The following is a 14,537-nucleotide window of genomic DNA, read 5'->3' as shown; positions in this document are numbered from 1 at the left end:
CAATACGTGAGCTGACTTCAGCAGCCTATAGTTGGTGGTTGGGGTGAGGAGAGCAGGCAGGGGAGTAACGATCACAAACGTAGAGAAACGTAGAGATTGTTTCCAGGCCCAAAGGTACAGGGGACCAGCCAACCCCAGCTCCTACTTCAGCTGGATGAGCGTCTGAGGGCGCACATCCAGCTGAAATGCATCACAGCACATTGACCCGCTGGGTCCCTGCACTGCTATACCCGCTGCCGGGCAAACAGTGGCTGGCAGCTGACGTCTATACCGTGACTGGGGGCAGAGCATGGTAGTACCGTCATGCTCTATAGGACACACTCTGATGTCAACTGCAGGCCACTCCGCGCTCGCTACAGAGGACACTTGGTGATGTGGGAGCAGAGGCAAGATGAGTAGAATTTTCTTCGGCGCTCCATTGGGAGACCCAGACGATTGGGTGTATAGCTACTGCCTCCGGAGGCCACACAAAGCATTACACTAAAAAGTGTAAGGCCCCTCCCCTTCTGGGTATACACCCCCCGTGGGATCACGGGCTGCTCAGTTTTCAAGCTTTGTGCGAAGGAGGTCAGACATCCACGCATAGCTCCACTGTTTTTAGTCAGCAGCAGCTGCTGACTATGTCGGTTGGAAGAAAAGTGGGCCCATATGGGGCCCCCAGCATGCTCCCTTCTCACCCCACCTTTGTCGGGTGTTTGTTAAGGTTGAGGTACCCATTGCGGGTACGGAGGCTGGAGCCCACATGCTGCTTTCCTTCCCCATCCCCCCTGAGGGCTCTGGTGAAGTGGGATCTTACAGGTCTCCAGGCACTGAGACCGGGCTCCATCCACAGACCCAGAGAACCTGCTGGATATGGAGCTGAGTATCGTCAGGGACAGGGCCCTGCTACATTAAGGTACTCTGTGTCCCCGGCAAGCGCGCACACACATACCAACATTGCTGGGAGTGTTAGTGCGCCGGGGGCAACAGCGCGGAGCGCTCGTGCTATTATTCACTGCAGCTTAGCTGAGGGAATTTATGTATTGGGAACTGCCGCGCCGGCCGCTGCTGGGTGTTTTTTGCACTGTGGCGCGGCTGGGACAGTACCGTCATGCTCTATAGGACACACTCTGATGTCAACTGCAGGCCACTCCGCGCTCGCTACAGAGGACACTTGGTGATGTGGGAGCAGAGGCAAGATGAGTAGAATTTTTTTAAAACTATTTATATTTTTTCAATTATGCATTAGAGACAGGACAGGATTTAAAACGCTACAGGTGCCCATTCATCTGACCAACGTCCGGAGGGGGGCCCAGGTCCAACTTTCGCACCGGGGCCCATCACACTCTAGTTACGCCACTGATCCCCGTGTATATACTGATGGGCATATACATTTCATAGTTGGGATTTATACTGAAATGATGCATATTCTGTTTATGAACCAGATTTGATCACAACTTTTTTCACATATTTACACAGATTGTGTCTTCTGCGTCAACCGACCTCCAGGATTACACCTATTACTTTGTCCCAGCGCCTTGGCTTTCTGTAAAGTTGCTGCGTCTTCTTCAGTGTTACCCTCCACCTGGTAATAAATAGCTTGTTTTTTTTCCCCCCCAATATCATAATTACACATTTCTTAGTATAGTCTTACAAGTTACACGTGGGAGTGTTCAGAATAAATTTAGTACATCATGAGGAAGGGGAGTAAATGTGCATGTGCGGTGTCTGCAGTGCAATAGTAAAGAAACCCAAAAACATGGCAGCAGTATGGCCACTTTTGCATTACTCCTGTGTGTGTGGTCAGGATTTCTTCTCTGCACATTGATGAGCATGCATTAATCCAAGGATGTAATAATGTACTGCATATTTGCATAAGTTTTCCATATATTTAATGTATGTCCACATTGCACAGTTAGCACCAGTCAGATGTACAGAGCAGAGTTCAGTTGCAGAAGGTTTTTCCTGTTCATATAGCCTAAAAGTGTTTTCGGTTCCATAGTTGCTCTCAAACTTGCTAACTATGTACCTGTGTTATCAGAGGATGCAGCTGTAAAAGGACGACTTGTTGAATGCCTGGAGACCATCCTAAACAAAGCCCAAGAGCCCCCAAAGTCCAAGAAAGTGCAGCACTCCAATGCAAAAAATGCTATACTTTTTGAGGCTATTAGCCTTATCATCCATTATGACAGGTAGGTGTATGCAATGTTGCTTCTCTTAAAGGGATTGTCCACTACTTTTACATTGATTGCCCATCCTTAGGTATGTCATTAATGTCAGATCGGCCGGGGTCTGACACCCCGCACCTCCGCCGATCAGCTGTTCTTGGTTCCTGCAGCCGGAAATGCTCAGTTTCGGAACTGCTCCGTCTTAGGATAGTGGCCACGGCTGGGTACTGCACATCCGCCTTTTATTGATCTGAATAGGAGGCTTATGTGCAGTACCTGGCGGTGGCCACTATCAGAAGACAGCACAGCTCAAACTGAGCATTTCCGGCAGCCTGCTGCAGCCGCCGGCACCGATAACAGCAGATCGTGGGGGTGCAGGGTGTTGTTCTCGAGCCAATCTGACATTGATGACCTATCCTAAGGATAGGGACCATCCAGCTTATCAGCGCACAGTTCTGCATCTCTGATGTTATGGGCTGCACCTGTGACTCCAGAGAAGAGGGACCCTCCAGCTTATCAGCGCACAATTCTACATCTCTGATGTTATGGGCTGCACCTATGACTCCAGAGAAGAGGGACCCTCCAGCTTATCAGCGCACAGTTCTTTGTGGGATAAGATTATTCCTCCAAAAGAGCATCTTCACAGAAAAAACCTTTGACCGTCATATCATTGCTCTCATTGTACACTTTGTTTTGGCTTGTGAAACATTTACTTACGGTATATAATTTTTTTTTCCAGTGAGCCCAACCTTTTGGTCAGAGCCTGCAACCAACTGGGTCAATTTTTGCAACACAGGGAAACTAATCTGCGTTATTTAGCTTTGGAAAGCATGTGCACGCTGGCCAGTTCAGAGTTCTCCCATGAAGCTGTGAAGACACACATCGAAACGGTCATTAATGCCCTGAAGGTGAGTGAAGCCTTAAAGGGAACGTGTGACAAAGGAAAGAAAAAAAATCAACCTAATTGGAATATTCAACACATCCTTTTAATTGTTGACCACAGCTTGCAGGGTTTCACTTCTCATGGCTCTTCTCCGTGCCAGGGTGCTGGCGGTCATTGTCTACTTGGGCGATCACTTAGTGAAGGCCCCAATCAAGACGGACAATCTGTTCAGCTTCCACATACCCCTGGCTCTGTTTGGATGGATCATGAGCAGTGCCTCATTCCATATACCATATTTTCTTTATCGTTCCTTTGGGAGACCCAGACCATGGGTGTTTAGCTTCTGCCTCCGGAGGACACACAATGTACTACACTTAAAAGTGTAGCTCCTCCCTCTGAGCTTATACACCCCCTGGTAGCCAGTCCTAGCCAGTTTATTGCTTTGTGTCAGGAGGCATACATCCACACATGCATTCTCATCTGATTTGTTTGACTTTTGGAAAGAGTTTGAAGAAAAGCGGGTCCACGTCTGGACTCCCGGCATGTCCCTTCTCACCCCACTGTGTCGGCGGTGTTGTTAAGGTTGGTTTACAAGGCTGCAGCCTTGCATGCCGCGCTCCTTCACCATCCCTTCTGGGCTCTGGCTTGAAGTGGGAGCCAGCACGGTCTCCATGCCTGGCAGGAGTCCGGTCTCCATCCACAGCCCCTTGAGGATTCTGCTGGACCGGAGCACTCATCCCCAGGGACATGGCCCTGCGTCTCAGCAGCTAAGTACCTGAGACGTTTATGTTGGGGGTCCCGGTGCTTTATTGTAAGGGGAGAGTATGCTGTATGTTATTGTTTTAACTTTCTTTGTCGCTCCATTGGGAGACCCAGACAATTGGGTGTATAGCTTCTGCCTCCGGAGGCCACACAAAGTATTACACTTTAAAAAGTGTAACCCCTCCCCTCTGCCTATACACCCTCCCGTGCATCACGGGCTCCTCAGTTTTATGCTTTGTGTGGAAGGAGGCACACATCCACTCATGAATTCTCAGATTAGTTATATCGGTTGGAAGAAAAGTGGGCCCCCACGGGGCCCCCGGCATGTTCCCTTCTCACCCCACTAAGTCGGCGGTGCTGTTAAGGTTGAGGTACCCATTGCGGGTACAAAGGCCGGAGCCTCATGCCGTCTCCTTCACCATCCCTTAGCGGCTCTGGGAGAAGTGGGATCCTGAGCGGTCATCCATTCACTGGGACCGTGCTCCCTCCGCAGCCCCTGTGGGAATCTGTCGGACAGGAGTTTATTTATCCTCAGGGACCGGGCCCTGCATCACTAAGGTACTCTGTATCCCCATGGGGGATGTGCATGGAGCACCTTCATCCCGGACGCTGCAGCAGCTGCTTATTTGTGACGGCCGGCGGACTTCCGCGCCGACCGCGCCTGTTTGTCGGCCGCGGTCTTAAATTTAGTCCCCGGCTTCAATTGCGGCCTAGTAGCAAAACTCCCGCCCCCGGGCCTGTCTATCAGGGGTAAGGGCGGGACGGCCGGCCTGACATCGGCTGTGAGGGCCGGAGCATCCGGTATGTTTCCTCCCCCCTCACTGATCACTGTGGGGACTCCAGATTCCCACACTTTTTCTAACGCCGCCCACGGCTCCACTCCTCCCCTGAGAGCTCCGGCAGCCATTTATTTGGCATTCTGCCTGTGGAGGATTTCCTGGAAAGAGCTCTGCAACGCTGGGAGACCTAAGGCAGGGAATCTGGAGGACACACACTCCGCTTTTTAGCGGTCGGTAAGCCACACCGGTCACCCGGTGCTGGTCCCCTTAGGGTGCCGGAATAGATACTATATATATATTTATATATATTTCTGTTCGGTCGGGTTGTATACCCTTCCCATATACCCTCAGTGATCACTCTCCTAGGAGACAACAGCATGTCGTCCACAAGGAGCAAGGGTGCCAAGGCACAGGGTTATTTTGCGACCTGTACCTCTTGTGCGGCTATGTTACCTGCGGGTTCCACCTACCCTCACTGTGAGCAATGCTCAACCCCTGTTTCTTTGTCGCTCTATTGGGAGACCCAGACAATTGGGTGTATAGGCTATGCCTCCGGAGGCCGCACAAAGTATTACACTTAAAAGTGTTAAGCCCCTCCCCTTCTGCCTATACACCCCCCGTGCTCCCACGGGCTCCTCAGTTTTTTGCTTTGTGCGAAGGAGGTCAGACACGCACGCACAGCTCCATAGATGGGTCAGCAGCAGCTGCTGACCATGTCGGATGGAAGAAAAGTGGGCCCATATAGGGCCCCCAGCATGCTCCCTTCTCACCCCACTCTTGTCGGCGGTGTTGTTAAGGTTGAGGTATCCATTGCGGGTACGGAGGCTGGAGCCCACATGCTGTTTTCCTTCCCCATCCCCCTCAGGGCTCTGGGTGAAGTGGGATCTTACCGGTCTCCAGGCACTGAGACCGTGCTCCATCCACAGCTCCTAAGACTCTGCTGGATATGGAGCCGGGTATCGTTCAGGGACATGGCCCTGCTACTTGAAGGTACTCTGTGTCCCTGTGGGGACCGCGCACAGCAACACTCCAGCATTGCTGGGTGTGCTAGTGCACCGGGGACCGCGGCGCTGACCGGGTTAATGTGCCATTACACACTCAGCGTCGCTGAGTGTGTTTATCTAGGGGGACTACCGTACTACCGCCGCCGCCATGTTTTTAACACTGAGGCGCGGCTGGGACTTGTAGTGCGCCGGGGACTTCCGCGCGGCCGCGCTTTTATGGCAGCCGCGCTCATTACTTGAGTCCCCGGCTTGTACGGCCTAGTGTTTCCTCCTCCCGCCCACAGCCCTGACAGGCAGGGGAAGGGCGGGACGCTTTACAGACGAGCTGCAGTGAGGGCTGGAGCATGCTTTGCATACTCCACTCCCCTCACTGCACTGTGAGGCACCAGTTCCCGCACTTTCTAAGGGTCACGCCCACGGCTTCCTCCTCTCTCAGGACGCCGGCAGCCGTGCCATTACACACTCAGCATCGCTGAGTGTGTTTATGTAGGGAGACTACCGCGCTGACCGCCGCCGCCATGTTTTGACACTGAGGCGCGGCTGGGACTTGTAGTGCGCCGGGGACTTCCGCGCGGCCGCGCTTTTACGGCGGCCGCGTTTATTACTCGAGTCCCCGGCTTTTGCGGCCTAGTCTTTCTTCCTCCCGCCCACAGCCCTGACAAGCAGGGGAAGGGCGGGACGCTGCACAGGATGAGCAGCACTGAGGGCTGGAGCATGCTTTGCATACTCCACCCCCCTCACTGTCCTCTCCTCAGAAGCCGGCAGCCATTCCTGTCAGCTCCTTGAATGCTGCAGAGGGGGACAAATTCTGACAGACCCAGGCAGGGACCCTGGTGGCCTCACAACCGCTTTATGCGGGGGGTATGCAGCATCTGTGGTGCTAGCCACATTTGTGCAGGAGTGTAATTTTAAATCATATGTTTATAAGATATGCTTTACACTGTATGGTGCACAGTTGATTCTGTATATATATTGTGTTGCTCAGGGAAGTCAACAGCATGGCGCCCATAAAAGGCAGGAGCGCCAAACCACAGGCTTACTATGCTGCCTGCGCCGCATGTACGACCCCTCTGCCGGCAGGATCCACTGAGCAATCCAGACCGGTATCTCAGCACAGGGGCACTGTTGAATCATTGCTCCCTGGCCCACCTCAGTTGGACCAGAGGTCTCCCCGGGGTGTCTCATAGATCCCAGAGTGAGGTCTCTGATACAGACCCCAGCCCCTGACCGTCTAAGCGAGCTCGCTGGGAAATTCCCTCGACATCTTCATATTGGTCAGGGTCTCAGCGGGGGGAATCCCTGGATGATGAAGCGGAGACAGCTGATCAGGATTCTGATCCTGAGGCCGCTCTCAATCTTGATACGCCTGACGGGGACGCCATAGTGAACGATCTTATAGCGTCTATCAATCAAAGATGCCACTCACAGGCAGATGGAGCTCTGGTTGAAATCCATCTATGAAGCTATCAGCGCTTCTTTTGCACCAGCATTTGCAGCCGTATGGGTGCTACAAGCTATCTCAGCAGGTCAAGCGCAAATTGACGCAGCCACACAGACGTCGGCATTTGCGTCTTACGCTATTAATGCTGTCCTGGACTCTGCGAGCCGTATGGCGGTTGCTTCCGCCAATTCGGTGGTACTCTGCAGGGCCTTGTGGCTACGGAACTGGAAGGCAGATTCTGCTTCCAAAAAAGCGTTTAACCAGTTTGCCAATTTCTGGCGACCGACTGTTTGGCGAACGTTTGGATGAAATCATCAAACAATACAAGGGAAAGGATACATCCTTACCCCAGCCCAAACCGAACATACCCCAACAGAGGATGGGGCAGTCGAGGTTTCGGTTCTTTCGGGGCGCGGGCAGGTCCCAATTCTCCTCGTCCAAAAGGCCTCTGAATAGATCAAGGGCTCTCCGATTCATGGCGGTCTAAGTCAAAAAGACCACCGGAGGTGCCGCTACTAAAGCGGCTTCTTGATGGCTTTCGGTCTCCTCAATCCGCATCCTCGGTTGGTGGCAGGCTTTCCCGCCTTTGCGACTCCTGGCTGCCAAGGGTAAAAGACCGTTGGGCGAGAGACATTCTGTCTCACGGTTACAAGTTAGAGTTCGCCTCTCGTCCCCCGACTCGATTCTTCAGGTTATCCCCGCCTCCCGAGCGAGCCGAGGCTCTTCTGCAGGCGCTGGGCACCCTGAGGGCAGAAGGAGTGGTGGTCCCTGTTCCTCTTCAGCAACAGGGTCACGGGTTTTTCTCCAACCTGTTTGTGGTTACAAAGAAGGACGGGTCTTTCCGTCCTGTCCTGGACCCGTAACTGCTCAACAAACACGTATAGACCAGACGGTTCCGGATGGAAACCCTCCGCTCCGTCATCGACTCAATGTCCCCAGAAGATTTCCTTGCATCGATCGATATCAAAGATGCTTTTCTCCACGTACCGGTGGCTCCAGAGCACCAACGCTTCTTGCGCTTCACCATAGGAGACGAACACCTGCAGTTCGTGGCACTGCAGTTCGGCCTGGCTACAGCCCCACGGGTTTTCACCAAGGTCAGGGCTACAGTAGTTGCGGTCCTCCACTCTCAGGGTCACTCGGTGATCCCTTACTTGGACGATCTGCTGATCAAGGCACCCTCTCAAGAGGCATGCCAACACAGCCCCGACGCTTCTCTGGGGGCTCTCCAGAGTTTCGGGTGGATCATCAATTTTCCAAAGTCAAATCTGACACCAGCCCAATCGCTGACATATCTTGGCATGGAGTTTCATACCCTATCGGCGATAGTGAAGCTTCCGCTGATCAACAAGCGTTCACTACAGAAAGGGGTGCAATCTCTCCTTCAAGGTCAAGCACACCCCTTGAAGGGCCTCATGCACTTCCTGGGGAAGATGGTGGCAGCAATGGAGGCAGTTCCTTTCGCGCAGTTTCACCTGCGTCCTCTTCATTGGGACATCCTACGCAAATAGGACAGGAAACCGACGTCCCTCGACAGGAACGTCTCCCTCTCTCAGGCAACCAAAGCTTCCCTTAGGGGGTGGCTTTCTTCCCACTTCATTATCGCATGGGAAATCCTTCCTACCCCCATCCTGGGAGGTGGTCACGACGGACGCGAGTCTGTCAGGGTGGGGAGCAGTCTTTCTCCACCACAGGGCTCAGGGTACGTGGACTCAGCAAGAGTCCTCGCTTCAGATCAATGTTCTGAAGATCAGGGCAGTGTATCTTGCCCTAAAAAGTGTTCCAGCAGTGGCTGGAAGGCAAGCAGATCCGAATTCAGTCGGACAACTCCACAGTGGTGGCTTACATCAACCACCAAGGCGGAACACGCAGTCGGCAAGCCTTCCAGGAAGTCCGGCGGATTTTGATGTGGGTGGAAGCCACGGCCTCCACCATCTCCGCAGTTCACATCCCGGGCGTCGAAAACTGGGAAGCAGACTTTCTCAGTCGCCAGGGCATGGACGCAGGGGAATGGTCTCTTCACCCGGGCGTGTTTCAGGAGATCTGTTGCCGCTGAGGGAGGCCGGACGTCGACCTAATGGCGTCCCGGCACAACAACAAGGTCATGGCATTCATGGCACGCTCTCACGATCACAGAGCTATGGCGGCAGACGCCTTAGTTCGGAATTGGTCGCAGTTTCAACTCCCTTATGTGTTTCCTCCGCTGGCACTGTTGCCCAGAGTGTTACGCACGATCAGGGCCGACTGCCGCCGCGCCATCCTCGTCACTCCAGACTGGCCGAGGAGGTCGTGGTACCCGGATCTGTGGCATCTCACGGTAGGCCAAACGTGGGCACTACCAGTCCGACCAGACTTGCTGTCTCAAGGGCCGTTTTTCCATTTGAATTCTGCGGCCCTCAACCTGACACTGTGGCCATTGAGTCCTAGATCTAGCGTCTTCAGGATTATCTCAAGAGGTCATTGCCACTATGAGACAGGTTAGGAACCCAACGTCCGCCAAGATCTACCACAGGACGTGGAAAAATTTCCTGTCGTGGTGCTCTGCTCGGGGTTTTTGTCCCTGGCCTTTTGTCTTGCCCATTTTTCTGTCCTTCCTTCAATCTGGACTGGAAAAGGGTTTGTCGCTCGGCTCCCTTAAGGGACAAGTCTCAGCGCTCTCTGTGTTTTTTCCAGTAGCGCCTAGCCAGACTTCCACAGGTATGCACGTTCCTGCAGGGGGTTGTCACATCGTTCATCCTTACAAGCGGCCGTTAGAACCCTGGGATCTGAACGGGGTGCTGATGGTTCTTCAGAAACCACCATTCGATCCAATAAGGGATATTTCTTTCTCACGCCTTTCGCAGAAAGTGATTTTCCTAGTAGCAGTCACTTCACTTCGGAGAGTGTCTGAGCTAGCAATGTTGTCGTGCAAAGCCCCTTTCTTTTTCGCTCCTAATTGGGAGACCCAGACAATTGGGTGTATAGCTACTGCCTCCGGAGGCCGCACAAAGTACTACACTTAAAAGTGTAAGGCCCCTCCCCTTCTGGCTATACACCCCCCCGTGGGAGCACGGGTCCCTCAGTTTTTTGCTTTGTGCGAAGGAGGTCAGACACGCACGCATAGCTCCACTGTTTAGTCAGCAGCAGCTGCTGACTATGTCGGATGGAAGAAAAGAGGGCCCATACTAGGGCCCCCAGCATGCTCCCTTCTCACCCCACTTTCTGTCGGCGGTGTTTAAGGTTGAGGTACCCATGGTGGGTACGGAGGCTGGAGCCCACATGCTGATTCCTTCCCCACCCCCATTAGGGCTCTGGGTGAAGAGGGACTTTACCGGTCTCCAGGCACTGAGACCGTGCTCCATCCGCAGCCCCTGGAGAAGCCGCTGGATATGGAGCTGAGTATCGTCAGGGACATGGCCCTGCTCCGTCAAGGTACTCTGTGTCCCCGTGCATACGCGCGCACACCGCAGCATTGCTGGGTGTGTTAGTGCGCCGGGGACATCAGCGCTGCTGCGCTTGTGCCATTTCCTCACTACAGCTCGGCTGAGTGGGTAGACCAGGGCGAACGGTCGCGCCGGCCGCTGGGGTCAGTCGCACTGTGACACGGCTGGGACTTGTGGTGCGCCGGGGACTTCCGCGCTGGCCATGCATATATCTCGGCCGCGTTGATTACTACAGTCCCCGGCTTTTGCGGCCTAGTTCGTTCGTTCCCGCCTCCGCACCTGCCAGTCAGGAGGAGGGCGGGACGCTGTACAGAGCATCAGCGCTGAGGGCTGGAGTCTTTTTTACATACTCCAGCCCTCACACTAGGCACAGGGGGACGCAGTTTCCCGCACTTTTGTCTGTGGCACGCCCACGGTCCGCCCCTCTTCACAGGACACCGGCAGCCATTCCTGCCTGCACGCTGAGCTGCAGAGGGGAGACGGGGAGACCCAGACACGGGATTCTACGGCCTCATACCCGCTGTTCAGCGGGCGGTAAGCAGCCCTCAAGGGCTCACCCCCACTTGTGCCGTTTGTGTACCTGGTATTTTGTGTTTGCAAATACTGACACTGTACGGTCGCTGGTATTCTCGGCTATATACCCTCCTAGATTACAAGGAGGCAACAGCATGTCGTCCGCAAAACGCAAGGGTGCCAAGGCACAGACGTTATATGCTGCCTGTACCGCATGTGGGGCTGCTCTACCGGCAGGTTCCACTGACCCCCATTGTGTGCAGTGCTCGGCCCCTGTGACACTTGCACAGCCGGGGCCTCTGCTAGACGTGACCCAGGGTGTACCACCTGTGAATGCTGTCCAGGTGACAGGAACGGAGTTTGCAGCTTTTGCTGACAGATTGTCTATGACTATGTCTAAAATTCTTGAAACATTGCAGTCTAGACCAGTAACTCAGACCACGGACACTGTTGAATCATTGCTCCCTGGTCCCCCTCAGCTGGAACACTTCCGTGCTCCGGGGGTGTCACACGCACCCCAGGGTGACGACTCTGACTCGGACGACAGTCCCAGACACCCTAAACGGGCTCGCTATGAGGGGCCCTCAACTTCGTCTCACTGGTCAGGATCCCAGCGGGATGAATCTATGGGTGATGAGGCGGATGTAACTGACCAGGATTCTGATCCTGGGACCGCTCTCAATCTGGATACACCGGATGGTGACGCCATAGTGAATGATCTTATAGCGTCCATCAATAAGATGTTAGATATTTCTCCGCCAGCTCCTCCTGCGGAGGAGTCAGCTTCACAGCATGAGAAATTCCATTTCAGATATCCCAAGCGTAAATTAAGCTCTTTTCTGGACCACGCTGACTTTAGAGACGCAATCCAGAAACACCACGCTTATCCTGATAAGCGGTTTTCCAAACGGCTTAAAGATACACGCTATCCTTTCCCCCCTGACGTGGTCAAGGGCTGGACCCAGTGTCCCAAGGTGGATCCTCCAATCTCCAGGCTTGCAGCTAGATCCTTAGTTGCAGTAGAAGATGGAGCGGCACTTAAAGATGCCACTGATAGACAGATGGAGCTCTGGTTGAAATCCATCTATGAAGCGATTGGAGCGTCGTTGGCGCCAGCATTCGCAGCCGTATGGGCACTCCAAGCTATTTCAGCTGGGCTTACGCAAGTCGACTCAGTCACACGTACATCTGCTCCGCAGGTGGCACCATTGACCTCTCAAATGTCTGCATTCGCGTCTTACGCGATTAATGCTGTCCTAGACTCTACGAGCCGTACGGCGGTGGCGTCAGCCAACTCCGTGGTTTTACGCAGAGCCCTATGGTTGAGAGAATGGAAGGCAGATTCTGCTTCCAAGAAGTGCTTAACCAGTTTGCCTTTCGAGGCTCAGGCAGGTCCCAATTCTCCTCGTCCAAAAGGACTCAAAAGGATCAGAGAGGCTCAGATTCTTGGCGGACTCAATCACGCCCAAAAAAGACAGCAGGAAGAACCGTTACCAAGACGGCTTCCTCATGACTCTCAGCCTCCTCTCTCCGCATCCTCGGTCGGTGGCAGGCTCTCCCGCTTTGGCGACATTTGGCTGTCACAGGTCAAAGACCGTTGGGTGAGGGACATTCTGTCTCACGGGTACAGGATAGAGTTCAGCTCTCGTCCTCCAACTCGTTTCTTCAGAACTTCTCCACCGCCCGACCGGGCCGATGCTCTGCTGCAGGCGGTGGCCGCTCTAAAGGCGGAAGGAGTGGTGACTTCCGTTCCTCTTCAGGAACAAGGTCACGGTTTTTACTCCAATTTGTTTGTGGTGCCACAGAAGGACGGGTCGTTTCGTCCCGTCCTGGATCTAAAGTTGCTCAACAAACACGTAAAAACCAGGAGATTCCGGATGGAATCTCTCCGCTCCGTCATCGCCTCAATGTCTCAAGGAGATTTCCTAGCATCAATAGACATCAAAGATGCTTATCTCCACGTACCGATTGCGCCAGAGCATCAGCGTTTTCTACGCTTCGTTATAGGAAGCGAACACCTGCAGTTCGTAGCGCTTCCTTTCGGGCTGGCAACAGCCCCTCGGGTCTTCACCAAGGTCATGGCAGCAGTAGTGGCAGTCCTGCACTCACAGGGTCACTCTGTGATCCCGTATCTGGACGATCTGCTGATAAAGGCACCCTCTCAAGAGACATGCCAACACAGTCTGAACGTGGCACTGAAGACTCTCCAGAGGTTCGGGTGGATTGTCAACTTTTCAAAGTCAAATCTAACCCCGACCCAATCACTAACATATCTTGGCATGGAGTTTCATACTCTCTCAGCGATAGTGAAACTTCCACTGGACAAGCAGTGCTCGCTGCAGACAGGGGTGCAATCTCTTCTTCAGAGCCAGTCGCACTCCTTGAGGCGCCTCATGCATTTCCTAGGGAAAATGGTGGCAGCAATGGAAGCAGTCCCTTTCGCGCAGTTTCATCTGCGCCCTCTACAATGGGACATTCTCCGCCAATGGGACGGGAAGTCGACGTCCCTCGACAGGGATGTCTCCCTCTCTCAGACAGCCAAGGACTCTCTCCGGTGGTGGCTTCTTCCCACCTCATTGTCAAAAGGAAGGTCGTTTCTACCCCCATCCTGGGCGGTGGTCACGACAGATGCGAGCCTATCAGGGTGGGGAGCAGTGTTTCTTCACCACAGGGCTCAGGGTACGTGGACTCAGAAAGAGTCCGCCCTTCAGATCAATGTTCTGGAAATCAGAGCAGTTTTTCTTGCCCTGCGAGCCTTCCAACAGTGGCTGGCAGGCAAGCAGATCCGGATTCAGTCGGACAATTCCACAGCGGTGGCGTACATCAACCACCAAGGGGGAACACGCAGTCGACAAGCCTTCCAGGAAGTCCGGCGGATTCTGACGTGGGTGGAAGACACAGCATCCACCATATCCGCAGTTCACATCCCAGGCGTGGAAAACTGGGAAGCAGACTTTCTAAGTCGCCAGGGCATGGACGCAGGGGAATGGTCCCTCCACCCGGACGTGTTTCAGGAGATCTGTCGCCGCTGGGGGATGCCGGACGTCGACCTGATGGCGTCACGGCACAACAACAAGGTCCCGGTTTTCATGGCACGGTCTCACGATCACCGAGCTCTGGCGGCAGACGCCTTAGTTCAAGATTGGTCGCAGTTTCAGCTACCTTATGTGTTCCCACCTCTGGCATTGTTGCCCAGAGTGCTCCGCAAAATCAGGTCCGACTGCCGCCGCGCCATTCTCGTCGCTCCAGACTGGCCAAGGAGGTCGTGGTACCCGGATCTGTGGCATCTCACAGTAGGCCAACCGTGGGCGCTACCAGACCGTCCAGACTTGCTGTCTCAAGGGCCGTTTTTCCATCTGAATTCCGCGGCCCTGAACCTGACTGTGTGGCCATTGAGTCCTGGATCCTAGGGACCTCAGGTTTATCTCATGAAGTTGTTGCCACCATGAGACAGGCTAGGAAACCATCCTCCGCCAAGATCTACCACAGGACGTGGAAGATATTCCTATCTTGGTGCTCTGCCCAGGGAGTTTCTCCCTGGCCATTTGCATTGCCTATTTTTCTTTCCTTCCTGCAGTCTGGGTTG

General features: G+C 53.9%; 1 protein-coding gene across 3 annotated transcripts in view; it reads left to right on the top strand.

Moving 5' to 3' along the window:
• The window catches only part of LOC142256663 (AP-2 complex subunit alpha-1), a 225,657-nt gene that overhangs the window by 29,748 nt on the left and 181,372 nt on the right, over positions 1–14,537 (top strand). For all 3 annotated transcript variants that reach the window (XM_075328480.1, XM_075328479.1, XM_075328478.1), the window contains exons 7-9: positions 1,459–1,567; positions 2,021–2,171; positions 2,887–3,055. In XM_075328480.1, coding sequence (XP_075184595.1) covers positions 1,459–1,567; positions 2,021–2,171; positions 2,887–3,055 — 429 coding nt within the window. The remainder of the gene's footprint in view (positions 1–1,458; positions 1,568–2,020; positions 2,172–2,886; positions 3,056–14,537) is intronic.

This window comes from Anomaloglossus baeobatrachus, chromosome 11 (genome assembly GCF_048569485.1).
Source record: "Anomaloglossus baeobatrachus isolate aAnoBae1 chromosome 11, aAnoBae1.hap1, whole genome shotgun sequence".
In the NCBI taxonomy this organism is placed as follows: Eukaryota; Metazoa; Chordata; class Amphibia; order Anura; family Aromobatidae; genus Anomaloglossus; species Anomaloglossus baeobatrachus.
Note: the sequence above shows the minus strand (reverse complement) of the source record. Positions and strands in the feature narration are given on the sequence as shown.